The sequence below is a fragment of the Salminus brasiliensis genome, chromosome 6 (assembly GCF_030463535.1).
Source record: "Salminus brasiliensis chromosome 6, fSalBra1.hap2, whole genome shotgun sequence".
Classification (NCBI taxonomy): domain Eukaryota; kingdom Metazoa; phylum Chordata; class Actinopteri; order Characiformes; family Bryconidae; genus Salminus; species Salminus brasiliensis.
Window position 1 is genome coordinate 12,152,935 of NC_132883.1, and position 14,873 is coordinate 12,167,807.

Here is a 14,873-nt window from a genome sequence, read left to right on the forward strand (position 1 = left end):
CTTAGACACAGATGTGTACATGGCTCCACAGCTCAAGAGTGGTGTATCTGTCTAACTGCCTGCGTGTCAAGAGACAGGAGATCAGACGTTATAGGAAAGCCTCCCCCCCATGTGATAGAGAGTTCTTAACCTGCCGATGGGAGTAAACAATTTGAGGTGGAGAAACACACACTACAAAACTTAATTTTTTTTTAATCAATTTCAGCTGCAGCTCATTTACTAATGTTCTTGATTTGCCTCAACTTGTGGGAATTATTGATCTAACTGAGATGCGGAACTAAAAAATGCAAATTAGGAAAATGTTTGACTAAGTTGAGTTAACTCAAAAAAGCGGTCTGTGACTCTGTAGCTACTTCATCATCATTTCATCTACATTTTTACAGTTCATATAGAGCTGTATGAAAACTTTCCATTTAGAAATACTGCAGCCTTTTCTTGCCCTCTCTCTCCCTCTGTGAGAGCTCTTGTCTTCTCCACAGGTCAGCTTTACATCTCCGCCATGCTGGCTGTGTTTGCTTTCCAAACCACACACTAACGAATGCACTTCCAGTGGAGCATGTGCGGTAGCAGTATGTGTGTAGCATGATTAGGATGTAATGGCTGTCAGACAGCTTTAATGAGGTGGATTCTGAAAAATGATAGCAATCTTTGATGCAAACTACACTGTAAGGATTTCATAGTAAAAAACAGTAAAGAACTGCCAGAAAATAACCGTTAAATTAACAGTATCCTACTGTTGTACACATATATGGTTAAATGCTGTTCATTTAACGTTTAAGTTAAATTGAACACTGAGAATTTACATATCTCTTTTTATCACCATGATGGTGTTTTAAGTCCATCTCTTTACTGACCAAAACAGAGAGAACTCTTGACTAGTGTTAAATTAACCACAAAATGATGATGATGAATCTTGAACAAAAGGAATTGCCACCAGCTACAGTCACACCACCTCCATACCACACTGCTCCTGCATCACATTGCATCCATTTCACAGTAAAGAGCTATTCTTCAGAATAACTACTGTCAATTTACATCCAAAAGTTTACTGTAGAGAGCCATTTTTTAAGCTTGACAGGATAATAGTGTTGAAAAATGTCTGTTATTTTACAGTCGTCTTTTACAGTAACCTACTTTAAGTGGTACTATTGCGACTGCTGCTACTGTCTGTTCAAAATAAACGAAAGTCGCCTAGCCATTGTACCAAACCATGATGTCCAAACTGTGGCATGAACCAAACCATGACCCAACAGCCCTATTTCTCATAGAACACTCACAGCACACTGAGCTATTTTCACTTTTTATTTAAAACAGTATGAACATCCAAAAAGGAAAAAAGAACACTGCAATTAAATAAAATTAATTAGACAGCAGACAGTAAAAGGAGGACCTGGCATGTGGACTATGAAGCATCAAAAATGAACAAAAAAAAGAGGCAAAACAAGAATCGTTGCAAACAGTTGCAGTGTCTAAAGCTCTTTCTTTTTAACATTGCTAATCAGTCAGTGCATGTATTAATGTTCTCTTAAAGAAGCAAGCACAGCATAACTCACACACTCCTTTAAAACTGCAGCAAAAAGAACCACGTCTAGTCCAGTGAACCTGAGGTTAATGCACAGGTCTGATGGACAGACCACATATTGTAGGAAGCAGATGAGAGAGAGAGAGAGTGTGTGTGTGTGTGTGTGTGTGTGTGTGTGTGTGTGTGTGTCTGTTAGCTGTAAAGGTCCTTAAATCTAATCTAACATTTGAAGAATGTGAGATGAGATGTGGTTTACTTTGGGCAGGGGAGGCTGTGAACAACACAGTCAATTTCAATTCACATTAACAAAGTCATTTGTTGGAAGTATCCGGGCCGCCCCGAGTCAGTGGTACTAGCCCCTCTGCTAAGGTTCACAGATCCGGATTAAGGCTTTAAATGCCACGGTTTAAGCTACTAGAATGTCAAGTTACGCTTGCATACGCTTACATACAGAACAGAACTTTATTCAACAGTTAAAGCCACCCTAAGACCAGGTTCAAGATGTCCCTGCTTGAGTCTGCTTGTGACAGCTTATAGCAGTTTATGGTCTTAGAATCTGGTTATAAGCTGTCTTTAATGCATCATTCTGTCACAGGACATTACTGTTGCGCTGTCTTGGTAAGGGGAAGTGAATATGCATAGAGCGACTAGGACTGCTAGTGTGCGTGCATGCATGCTAATGATACGCAGAATGCTAGGATGACTAAGGCAAATGATGAAAGCAGTGTTTCGTGGCTATCGTAACAAAACCTTTCGTCTCCAAAATGGTTACGTTACAGAAGAATTGGCCCATTCATCAAGGTAAAGGGCTGCTGGTGTTTTCCAATGGTCTCAAAAGGAAATTTTTAAATAACAGTGACAATGTGAGTTTTGTTTTGACGATACAACAGAAATGCCTGGGTTTCTGTAATTTACAGTAATTTCTGTCTTCAGATCTTTTAAGAAAATCTTAAATGTTTGATGTTTGCTAATGTGGTTGATTAGGTACTCTTCTCAGACCCAGACTTTGTGAGCTGTGTCTGCACATTCATATTCCGCATTTCCTTCCCTTTACAGTACTGTGCTTTAAAGCACAGAGTCACTTTAACTTCCTCAATCTTTGGCAGTAGGGTTTTTTTTTTTTTTTGGGGGGGGGGGGGCATGGGATGGGTGATTAGATTTGGGCAGAATCATCCATATCAATGGCTTTAGGGTGGGGGGTGGGAGGAGCATGAGTACACCGTCCTCATAGTCCTGGATGGTTAAGAGTGCTCCTAGCTTGCTTTTGTTTAATGACAGGAAATGACATCAGTTCAGTAGTTCAGAATTTCCAGAACTTTTTCTTCTTCTCTTCCTGTCGCGCCGCCTTCCTTTTCAGGGGCTAAAACAAGAGGGAAAATGAGGAGGACTTTAGTTCAAGCACAAAGCACACCATAAATAGCTTGTCCACCACCCACCAATGCACACTCACTATGTAGTCCCACGTATACTGATCAATTTAAATTTAAATTAAAAAGTAAAGTTGCTACTAGGATTGAGGGTGATCGAGATGAACCTTTAAATTGGTAAAGAATATTTAGATTCCTTTAAAATGTTCTTTACACTTATTCATCTTTATTATGGACATGGCTCTTCATGGAACCAAAAGTGGTTCTTCATTGTTTAAAATAAAACACTCTCATTTTTGAGAGCATAGAAACAGAATACGTGGGTGCCGCACATCAAGGATTATGGTTGTAAGAATAGTTTCAAGCAAGTAGTGTTGTTTAGATAGCTGCACATTTATTACATTGTTATCAGTATTACTTCAAAGTTATTGGCACTGAATATAACCAAAACATCCTTCTAAGGATGATCACTTCACATTGCATCTTTAAATGGTTTTAAATTGCTGTTAGTAACACAGATTCATTTTGTTTAGGATAATGACGCATAATGAATTGCTACTCCAGCAAAATCCCAAAGTTCCAAAACAGACTAATTACTTTAGTTTGGCCCATAATGATGTTCCAATCATTGAACGTTCTATTTGATGTTTTCAAATGTTTAAACTGAACATTCTAACAGACTGAACATTATAATAGACTGAACATTCTATTAGACTGTTTTAACCATTTAACTACCTGAGCATTCTAATAGACTGAACATTCTATTAGACTGTTTTAACCATTTAACTACCTGAGCATTCTAATAGACTGAACATTCTAATAGACTGAACATTCTATTAGACTGAACATTCTATTAGACTGTTTTAACCATTTAACTACCTGAACATTCTAATAGACTGAACATTATAATAGACTGAACATTCTATTAGACTGTTTTAACCATTTAACTACCTGAGCATTCTAATAGACTGAACATTCTATTAGACTGTTTTAACCATTTAACTACCTGAGCATTCTAATAGACTGAACATTCTAATAGACTGAACATTCTATTAGACTGAACATTCTATTAGACTGTTTTAACCATTTAACTACCTGAACATTCTAATAGACTGAACATTATAATAGACTGAACATTCTATTAGACTGTTTTAACCATTTAACTACCTGAGCATTCTAATAGACTGAACATTCTATTAGACTGTTTTAACCATTTAACTACCTGAGCATTCTAATAGACTGAACATTCTAATAGACTGAACATTCTATTAGACTGAACATTCTATTAGACTGTTTTAACCAATTAACTACCTGAGCATTCTAATAGACTGAACATTCTATTAGACTGTTTTAACCATTTAACTACCTGAGCATTCTAATAGACTGAACATTCTAATAGACTGAACATTCTATTAGACTGAACATTCTATTAGACTGTTTTAACCAATTAACTACCTGAACATTCTAATAGACTGAACATTCTAATAGACTGAACATTCTATTAGACTGAACATTCTATTAAACTGTTTTAACCAATTAACTACCTGAACATTCTAATAGACTGAACATTCTATTAGACTGTTTTAGCCAATTAACTACCTGAACATTCTAATAGACTGAACATTCTATTAGACTGTTTTAACCAATTAACTACCTGAACATTCTAATAGACTGAACATTCTATTAGACTGAACATTCTATTAGACTGTTTTAACCAATTAACTACCTGAGCATTCTAATAGACTGAACATTCTATTAGACTGTTTTAACCATTTAACTACCTGAGCATTCTAACTGATTGTTTGGACGATTTAAACCAAACATTCCATTTGGCTGTTTGAACTATTACATAAACATTCTATTTTTTTTGTTCTGGCATCCATTATGACATCAGTGGTTGTGATCCATGTACAATAGTTAATTGGCTAGTAAATACTAGTAAGAGCAGCACTGGTGTACAACAAGAAGCTCCAAACAATTTCACTGCAAGAGTATTTTTCGAACAACACTGCAATAAAATAAGGATGTCTGAAGTTCACATACAAAAATTCATATATCACTGCTGTCCATATATGTTTTTCATTGGACAGCCACAATATTAACATTTGTATTATTTATATAAATGTAATAAAAATTTTAATAATACTTTAATAATACTAATTTAATAATTTAGTTTGGAATTGTTTAAAAACGTCAAAATAGCGACAAAGCAATTAGAATCACATCCGGTTTGCCTGCTGGCCATTTTGAAACACAGCACTTTTTATGTTGTCAGAAGGACCTTTCTCATATCTCAAGCAGTGTGCATTCACTTACTGAGTATTATATGACCATAAACCATTTGATACTAAAGATGGCGGGATAAGCTAAATAGTTTACCTTATTCTAGTTAAAACACAAATACTGTAAGCATAATGGATCGCCACCACTGTTTCAATCTAAATGCTGTACCTGTGCACATGTGTTACATGTGTATAGTGTACTGGAGTAGCTGCAACAACAAGAATTATTTTGTTGGTGTTAGAGTCATCAGTGGATTGTACTAATTAACAGGGATTAGCAATCAATCAACGAATAGTGTCTTTACAGAGATCACGAAGCTGTCTTGTTTTTGAGGCTTTCGTTTCTTTGCAGGCCTAAAACATAGAAGATCATTCGCTGTTAGCATGCAAGTTTCACAAGCATTTTGAATGACCAGTATTTCCGGTGCACTTACGAGTATTGGCCCATCCTCCTGACCACCACAACTATCACTGCAATGATGATGACCACAGTGACCAGAGCACCAATCACAATGCCCACCACATGGCCTGTGGACAAGCCTGAAGAGAAGGGGAGAGAAATTGGAATTTAGCAAAACGTGTGTGTTTGACTTTTCTAATTCTATAGAACCTCATATTGTAAAGGCTCTACAAAGAACCTTAACTGGGAATAGAACCTTTAGATAATGTGAAGGTTCTTTAAGCCTTCAAAAACGGTTCTTTAGGACATCAAAGGTGCTTCTTCTATGGCACCTTCTATGCCTAATATTGTGTAGGTGCCCCTTGCGCTGCTCTGAACCATTAAGGCACATACTCCACAGGACCTCTGAAGGCAACAAGACTTTAGCAGCAGATCCTTTAAGTCCTGTAAGTTGTGAAGTGGGGCGTCTATGGATCACATTAAAGAGGTTTGGGTGCTCATGAGTCTGTCACCAGTTTACTGCTTGTCCTTGTTGGAGCACTTTTGGTAGGTCCCGACCCCTACATACCAGGAACACCCCACAAGACCTGCAGTTTTGGAGATGTTCTGACCCAGTTGACTAGCAATCACAATTTGGCACTTGTCAAAGTCCCTCAGATCCTTATGTTTGCCTGTTTCTCCTGCTTTTAACACGCATCACCTTCAAGAACTGACTGTTCACTTGCGTCCTAATATGTATATCATTTTACCTGTCAGTGGTTTTTATGTTATGACTGATTGGTGTATATAATACAAATGAGACAAATGTATAACCCACACCTTGACATTGTATAAAAACAAGTGTATGTGTCTCACCTGATTCCTCCACTTCCACCTCTGCTCCTGTCTCTTGCTCAGCCTCTGATTGTGCCTCTGTTCCGTGAGTAAGATTTTCTTCTATGTCTGTATCTGGAGATGTATTTGTTGCTTCATCTACAGCTGGCGCCTTAGTAGCTTCTGGTTCAGCTACTGTAGCAGCAGGCTCCACCTGCTCTGCAGTTGTGGGTAGCACTGGAGTTTGTGTCTCAGCAGCAGGTTCTTCTGTTACTTCTAAAGTGAATTCAGGAGCTGGTGTTGCAGGTGCTTCTGTCATAGTGTTCTCTGGTGCTGCTGTTACTATATCCAATTTTCCTTGCACAGTAGCATCGGTAGGTTCTGCAGCAGCATCCGTCACTGCTGTCAGATCTGCTTTGGTGGGCACCACCAGAGTACCTGAAAGAAATACACAGTGTAAACAATTTCAATTCAGTTTAAATTCAGTTTCTTTGTGATAAAATGTTACAGTAATGGGCCTAATTGAGCTTTCTATGCCCCGCCCACAAATACATATTGTTTATAGAAGCTGTTGTGAGGTTGAGCAACCTTTACAGGACAAAATCCCTCCAGCTTAAAGAGAAACAGTACAGTTTGAGTCTGTACAGTTTGAGTCTTTAGATAGTGTTGAGTTCCCAGTCAATATATATTATACTACGCTATTAAGTTGGACTATGTTGTTTAGCTAATCAAAACAGGTCATATCACACTAATTAATTCATTAACATTAATTTAAAACACTGTGGGGTAATAACTCTTTATGAATAATAATTCACTTAGTTTTACATAATTCTTAACTAAATATTGATAAAAAGTCACTACACCAGTTAGGTGTACTTATCTAATCATAGTTGTGATGGTAAGAATAATGAAAGTAATGATGATTATGACTATTAATATTCATTTATTGTTGTTATTATTATTATTATGTTAGCCAGATAGATGTACAAGAAAATGAAATTACACCAGGTATATGCCAACAATGTGATTGCAAAACAAAGATCATTTGACATTTATAATACACTCCTGAAGAGAAGTACTGCAAATAGACCCTTGATTTTGGAAGAAATAACAAATATGCAGGTGTCCCAATACTTTTGTCCATATAGAGTATGTAGTTATGAGAGAGAGGAATTGAACTGTGACTCCAGGCCTGCAGAGTTTAAGGGGTTAAAAAGATAAACACCCACTCTTTCTGACTTGATTGGGTAGTTTGAGTAGTAGACTGTTAAGTCAATATTTTCGTACGTGGCTTGAGTGCTCTAGTGCCGCCCTCCACATGCACATACACACATGTACACATATACACAACATCCTATCCACACCTACAAGAAAAGCCCCCATCTAAATCCCACCCTGACGAGCTCTCATCCTGTCTGCGTCATTTCTCATTCCAAACGCACCACCTCACTTCCTGTGGGTGGAGCCGATTTGAATTTGAGTTTGTTGGAAGGAAATGACATGTCTGTCTCATCTGGGAAAACTCTCCCTCCTAAAACCAAAGACGTCTGAAAGTGTTCCTCTCATCAGCATCCTCCAGCATGACTGTTCTCAGAGCAGCTCTGAGGATCAGCGAAAGAAAGCCAGCTGGAGTCCATATGAGTGTCTGCGTGTGTGTGTGAGTGAGTGTGTGTGTATGTGTGTGTGTGAGGGATCCACCCTTTACAACAACATCCCTGACTACTGGTCACTACAGCCAAATAGGCCAAGTTAGCATTTGGAATCTGCTCTAATGTGTTGGATATTTAATACTCTAAACTGTTTATGGTCTCCTCTTCTGCACCAACTTAACAACTAGTGTCCATTCTATTAGACCAAGCTAATGTTTAGGACTGGTAGCCCTAATCCAGCCAGTGAGCTTCTCAGTTGGGTTATTACACTCTTAAAAATCTCCAAAAAGGGTTCTTTCAGTAATGCTCAAATGTTCTGGTCCCATGTTTATAAGAAATGTGTTGTTGCTGTGTTATTAGAAACTGCTAAAACCAAAGAATAGCCCCACAAGTTTATTTCGGACATCCCTGTAGTTATTGAATAATACACCTCAGTGTGTAATAAGCCTCCCTATGTTCAGGGGTTAATGTGAGGAACGTTTGAATTGAAAACAAACCTGCACATCAGCCTTTAGAAGGTTAAATAGATTCCCAAGAACATCTGCTATTCAACACACTGTATTTCCATACAACATAATGTTTAATTTGAATGAACGTTTTTACAGTTTCCTTGACTTTCTGGGTGTGTAGTTGGGTCAGTCTCTATATGGTGGGACCACTAAAGATTCTAGGGGCCACTGTTGCCCACCTGTAGAGAGCATGGCAAATTGCGCTCTCTCTTGGACATCGCCAGCTGATGGCAAAGCAGTATGCCCCCCCCCCGGGGCATAGAGGACATTAGCTGAACATACAGCTTCTTTAAGCAAATTTATCTGCCAATAAAATACAACACTTTTAGTAGATAAAAACACATGAAACAAATAAATACAAGTTGAAAACATTATTATCTTATTATATTACTACAGTAATCATAAAGTGAGAAGTATTACATATTTAAACTACATTTAAAAGGATTTTACTTGCTAAGATATCATTTTTTGCAGTGCAGATGAAATATAAGCTCTAATTTTTGCAGTATTATCTGCTATGGGCCTGAACCGCTTGTAAAATCAGCATTGCGTGTTTAAGACAGAATCAGGTGAGTGTTGATGAGTGTGACAGTGGGCTGTAATTGCAGATCATTTACAGCTAAAGAGGCTTTTTTTTAGCTTCAGATAACAGGGCGTGGGCAAATGGATGCAAAAGACCAACGTTAGGCTGAAACTACTGCAGAACATGATGTCATTTCTTTCTCTTTTTTTCCTGTTATTCAAGAGGCCCTCATTCTGTTGGACCACTGGAACAGAGAGGGCATACGTGCTATATTTATCCTTGCTGGGCCGTGCAGGCTGCGCAGCACTCTCTGATTATCCTATGCTGCTAGATTTGGTCAAAACCACCATTAGCAATAGACTGGTACAAAAAACACACAGACGTACATGGGAGGGGTGGACCTGGAGCAAAAGAACTGTGTGTCCTGTTTGTTTTTGCAGAGTGAGTATGTGTGTGTGAGTGGCAGTGAAAATAATGATTTGTGTGTGTGTGTGTGTGTGTGTGTGTGTGTGTGTATTTGTGTGTAGTAAGTGCTTACTGCCTATCAGGCTCTGTTAACAATTGTCTCATTATGTCATGGACCCCAACAATTAGGCCTAAGTATGGTTTCCTTCCCCTGAAACAACTACACACACACACACAGGCATGCACACACTCACACGCATACATACAGAGCAGTGGCGAGGGGAAAATGGAAAAAGAGCAATCTGTTCTCTTGATACACACACACACACACACACTGTCTGGGTGGGTGAGTGTTGTAGGGACTGTATGGAGGATGCAGCTGCAGCAGTGGTGAGGGGCTTCAGCAGGCCGGCTGTGGGAATCGCAGGGCTGCCCTGCTAACAGAGCCGAACGCCCCAAGCCACAGGATATCATCTACCCACCAATATATGTGATGGCAAGTGGGTGTGTGTGTGAGTGCGTTTGTGTGGGTGTGTGAGTGTATGTGTCACTGAAAATCGATGCACCCGCTGTACAAATGAGTAACTCTGACCAAGCCTGCAAATTTCCCTAAAAGATACCATAAAAGGGAAAAGAAATACAGGAGAGAGAGAGAGAGAGAGAGAGAGAGAGAGAGATGGAGAAAGAAGGAGCAAAAAACCACAGGACAGAGAGAGAAACAGAATTTGAGAGAAACTAACATGAAGGAGAGAGAGAAAAATATGGAACGAGACAGAGAAGAAGGAGGGAAAATGGTGAGAGAGAGAGAGAAACATAAAGGTAGAAAGAAAAAAAGAGAGAATGAAGAGATATTGGGCGGGGGAGAGAAAGAGAGAGAGAGAGAAGGAGAGAAATAAAGCATGAGAGAGAGTAAGAGAGAGAGAGAGAGAGAGAAAGAGAGAGAGGAAGGAGGGAGATTAATTGGGCAGGGAGGAGAAAGAGAGAGAGAAAAAGGTGATAAACAGTGGGAGAGAGAGAGAGAGAGAGAGAGAGAGAGAGAGAGAGAGAAGGCGAGAAATAGAGCGGAAGAGAAAGGGTCCCTCTTACATCCATCACCATCACAATCAGCTGCCACTGCAAATTGTGTGTGTGTGTGTGTGTGTGTGTGTGTTGGGGGTGGCACTTTAGAATTTTGTCTTTTCAATCAGAGTGTGTGTCTGTGCATGTTTTGTGACAGGAAGAGAGAGAGACACAGAGACACAGAGAGAGGAGAGAGGGAGAGAGAGAGAGGGAGTGTGAAGCTGGAATGTTTTTGTGCTGGCTGTGCTGGGGAGGGACACAGACTCATAAAACCTTACTTACTCCCCACTTCTCACACACTCACACACACGCACACACACATAGCACGTCATGGAGCATACAGTGAAAGGATGATAAAATGCTTGGAAAATCCTTCTTATCTCGGTGTACTGCTCAGACAGAGAACAGCCCACAGCTGCAGCCTATACATCACCTGCAGTGGATACACAGCTCATCTGCATACATATATGTGTGTATGTATGTGTCCGTGTGTGTGTGTGTGTGTGTGTGTGTGTGTGTGTGTGTGTGTGTGTGTGTGGATACAGCCTGGTTCATTACATACATAACTGCAACCTGTGAGAATCACAGAGACATACGAGGGAAGAAAGGAATGGAATAGTAGATGCCAACTTTAAATACTTGGCAAGAGAGAGAGAGAGGGGAAGAGAGAGAGAGAGAGGGGAAGAGAGAGAGGGGAAGAGAGAGAGAGAGAGAGAGAGAGAGAGAGAGAGTAGGGAAGTTCTCCCATGTCTAGACGGTACAGATCAACATCACTGCTGCTTTTTGAAAGTATAAAGCACAGACACAGTTACGGGACTGAACAAGCTGAACCCTATTACCTTCAGCGTGGCTAACAGCTCTTGGCAGCTAGCAAACTACACACACACACACACACACACACTCACACACACACACACTAATGGCCTAAAGTACCCTAAAAATGGGTTTGGGCTTTGAAAGCTATATGCTTTCACTGTCGTAACAAAGCCTCATATCTTTAACATGTTAATAGTATATTACATGTCTATATAGTACAGAAAAGTGATGTAATAACAATGTAACTACTGTAATTAATGTGTTTATTACATAAACACTACAGTAGTACAGCTTGTGTAATTACAATAATTACATATTTTGTAATTACATAAGTGTATCTATAGCTGTAAAAATAAAAGCAGCTGTATATATAAACACAATAAGCCTCAACTTATGACACATGTATTATCACATATGAGAGAATATGCTGTTAGAGTTAGTGCAATACACTTGAGTAATTACAGGAGTGAAAATGAAGGTAATGCAAATGTGTAATTACATACGCTGTACTACTGTAATCCATCTGTAACAGGGGATACATCACCAGTAGTTACATTGTTATTAAATACACTGTTAAGTCCATGTCTAACTATACAGTTATAGACAATTCATATGAAGTGGGACCCTGATTTGTAAAACAGGTTATTGAAAATTGAATCCAGGCAGTTAAAATACCATTTTTTACATGAACATATTAGTCTGCATGGTTGATAGGAATATTTGTAAACCCTTTCCTGATAAAAAGATTTAGCTTCATGCTCAGTACTAACGTACTGGCACACGCAGTCATTCCTGCTCTATGACCCGTTTCTTTATCATTAAGAAAGCTCCCAACTCACTTCAATATCCCCCTCTAAACACACTATAAACTACATATCCACTATCAACCGAATCAGCACTCACAGTAAACCATTTGCTGTGGGTTTGGGTTTGTGGGCACTGAAGGCTTGTAAGACGTGATGTCGTGCTTGATGTTGTGTCATTAAAAGTTGCAATTTAAAAATAACGCCCTCCCCCAACAGACAGGCCCTACACACAAACCCCCACGGTGGTGAAAGCTTGATACCCTGCCAAAGATGGCTACATGTAAGAGTGTGCCTAGCAAAGAGAGAGATAGAGAGAGAGAGAGGTGGAGAGGGAGGGAGGGAGGTACACGCCCTGCATGGGCATAACTTGAGTCTCTCCCTCTCTCTCTCTCTCTTCCGTTGCTCCACCAGACGAAAAGTCTGACCAGCCTGTTCCCTAAGCACTGAATGCTATTCTTAAATATAGGACCAGCTCTATTAATATGCACACACAACCCTGCCCAGTGAGAGAGAGACACACACAGAGAGTGAGAGAAATAGAGAAAGAGAAAGAGAGAGAGATCTATCTTCCTATAAAAACGTATGCCAGAACACATAACGCCATTACATCATATGCTTCAAAGTGGGCCCAAATGAGAGAGCAAGAGAGAGCGAGAGAGAGAGAGGTGAACGCTGGGATGCCAGTAACTGCCAGTAAGAGATAATAACACAGTCTGCAGCTTTATCAGCTCAGCTAAGTTATATTAAAGTCATAACCACAGACTCTGTCATAGAGTTATGAATCACAGAATAATTAAGAAATAATGCAATTACTGAATTTAATTATTTAAAAAAGTTTATACATTTAAAAAACTGAAAATTTATTTCATAGTTGTTAAAACATGTCCAAAGTTGAACAGTTTAATAGTTTAAATAGTTTCCTCATGAGCAAACTGCCTTTCTAAGCCTGTGAACATGCCATCATCCTCATCATCAAGTCATTCAGGAAAGGGAGGGGAGTAGGCCAATAGACGAGACAGAAAAAAAGAAAGAAAGGAAGGAAGGATGAAAGAATGGACAAAGAATACAGGACAAAAGAATGGAGGAAAGAAAGAAAGGAAGGAAGAAAGAATGAAAAAAGAAAAAAGACAAAAATAAAGAACTGAAGACTGAAATAAATAAATAAATAAATAAATAAATAAATAAATAAATAAAGACTATAAAGAAAGGGTCTGAGAGGGTGACAGAAAGGAATGTGGAGTAGTTAGGTCAAGTTTTCAGTGGAGTGCAAGTAGAGAAACAGTCTGAGAAGCAAGTGTGTGTGTGTGTGTCTATTGAAAACAGAGTGAATGAGGGGCAGGAAAGTGTATAAAACAAATTCAAAACTCAAGAGAACTGTAGTGTATATTGTGAGTGTGTATGTGTGTGTGTGTGTGAGAGAGAGAGAGATAGAGAGAGGGAGAAAGAAAGCGTGTGTAGAGACTTACTTGCGTGTGTGATGGTACAGAAAGGCCCGACCAGGGCAAAGAGCAGCAGCAGTTCAAACTTCATGATGTCTTCAGTTCTTTTGAATGAAACTCGGGCAAAAAAGCAGGGAGCTCCTCCAAACAGCTGGGGTTGGTCTAATAGGTTCAGTCTGCCTCAGACACACAGACTCACACACGCTACTAACTGCTTGCACCCAGGCCGAATAGAGAGAGAAGCTTCAGATCTGCAGCAGCACTCACACAAACTCGGCGAGACGCTCTAAAGAAAGCCAAAGAGAGGGAGAGAGTGTGTGTAAAAGCGACTGTGTGTGTGTGAGTGTGTGTGTAGAGGAGGGAAAGGGGGGTTGGGCACACGTGTTAGGTGGTCCTGCCCCTTGTGCCTTCTTTAACTCTCAGTAAGTAAGTTAGTGAGGGAGTCAATATCTCTCTCTCTCTCTCTCTCTCTCTCTCTCTCTCTCTTTCTCTCCCTCTCGCTCTGTATTAGCCCAGAATAGACTGAATAAATCAACAAATACATACATAAACAAAATGAGAGTATACAATGATTTAGGCTATTTTATGAAATGATGTTATCTGCCGGTGGCACAAACAAACAAGTAAAAATCTCTGGAAACTTTAGAAAGTATTAATTTTTAAATAGTATTAGAAATACCGACTACATCCACTCTCTGGGGAGTTTGTGCTTTGTGTATTTCACTTCAAGATACTAAGTCCTAACACAAATCACAAAATGACACCTTACAGCACTAATCATAGAGAGCTGTGCCTGTGTGTGTGTAGTTCTTTGAGCTGGTGTAAGTGATGTGCAATATAGCAGCATGAGCAGAACGACAGTGCCATCTACAGATCACCCACTGTGAAGTGTGTTGAGTTTGCTTTCCAAAACAATCAAGCAGATCACACATAAGTAAATATATACATAAAATATACAGATATGCTTTCATGTGAAACAGGATGTAATACAGGTCCATCTGAATCTCAATGGTTTAGGAATAGTAACCAAAGGCTGTAGAGTTGTAACTAAACAATGTAGAGTTGTAACTTATGCTTCTAAAGTTGTAGCTAAAGACTGTAGAGTTGTAACTAAAGCTTCTAAAGTTGTAACTACAGGCTGTAGAGTTGTAACTAAAGCTTCTAAAGTTGTAACTAAAGGCTGTAGAGTTGTAACTAAAGCTTCTAAAGTTGTAACTAAAGAGTGTAGAGTTGTAACTAAAGCTTCTAAAGTTGTAACTAAAGGTTGTAGAGTTGTAACTAAA

General features: G+C 39.2%; 1 protein-coding gene across 1 annotated transcript; it reads right to left on the reverse strand.

Annotated features, from left to right (window-relative positions):
- Nucleotides 1-1,289: 1,289 nt before the first annotated feature.
- Nucleotides 1,290-13,900, reverse strand: pdpn (podoplanin). The gene is made up of 4 exons (XM_072680873.1): nt 13,618-13,900; nt 6,427-6,822; nt 5,606-5,711; nt 1,290-2,882 (listed from the first exon to the last, which is right to left on the reverse strand). Exons 1-4 carry the CDS (start codon nt 13,679-13,681, stop codon nt 2,876-2,878), a joined length of 573 nt encoding a protein of 190 aa, XP_072536974.1. The 5' UTR covers nt 13,682-13,900; the 3' UTR covers nt 1,290-2,875.
- Nucleotides 13,901-14,873: the final 973 nt, after the last annotated feature.

Excerpts from the sequence above, each read along its gene's own strand:
- pdpn (XM_072680873.1), bottom strand. The coding sequence starts at position 13,681 with ATGAAGTTTGAACTGCTGCTGCTCTTTGCCCTGGTCGGGCCTTTCTGT. Across the intron at positions 6,823-13,617 it reads CTGTACCATCACACACGCAA|GTACTCTGGTGGTGCCCACC; the intron begins GTAAGTCTCTAC and ends TATTTCTTTCAG. Across the intron at positions 5,712-6,426 it reads GGTGGAAGTGGAGGAATCAG|GCTTGTCCACAGGCCATGTG; the intron begins GTGAGACACATA and ends CCTTCTCTTCAG.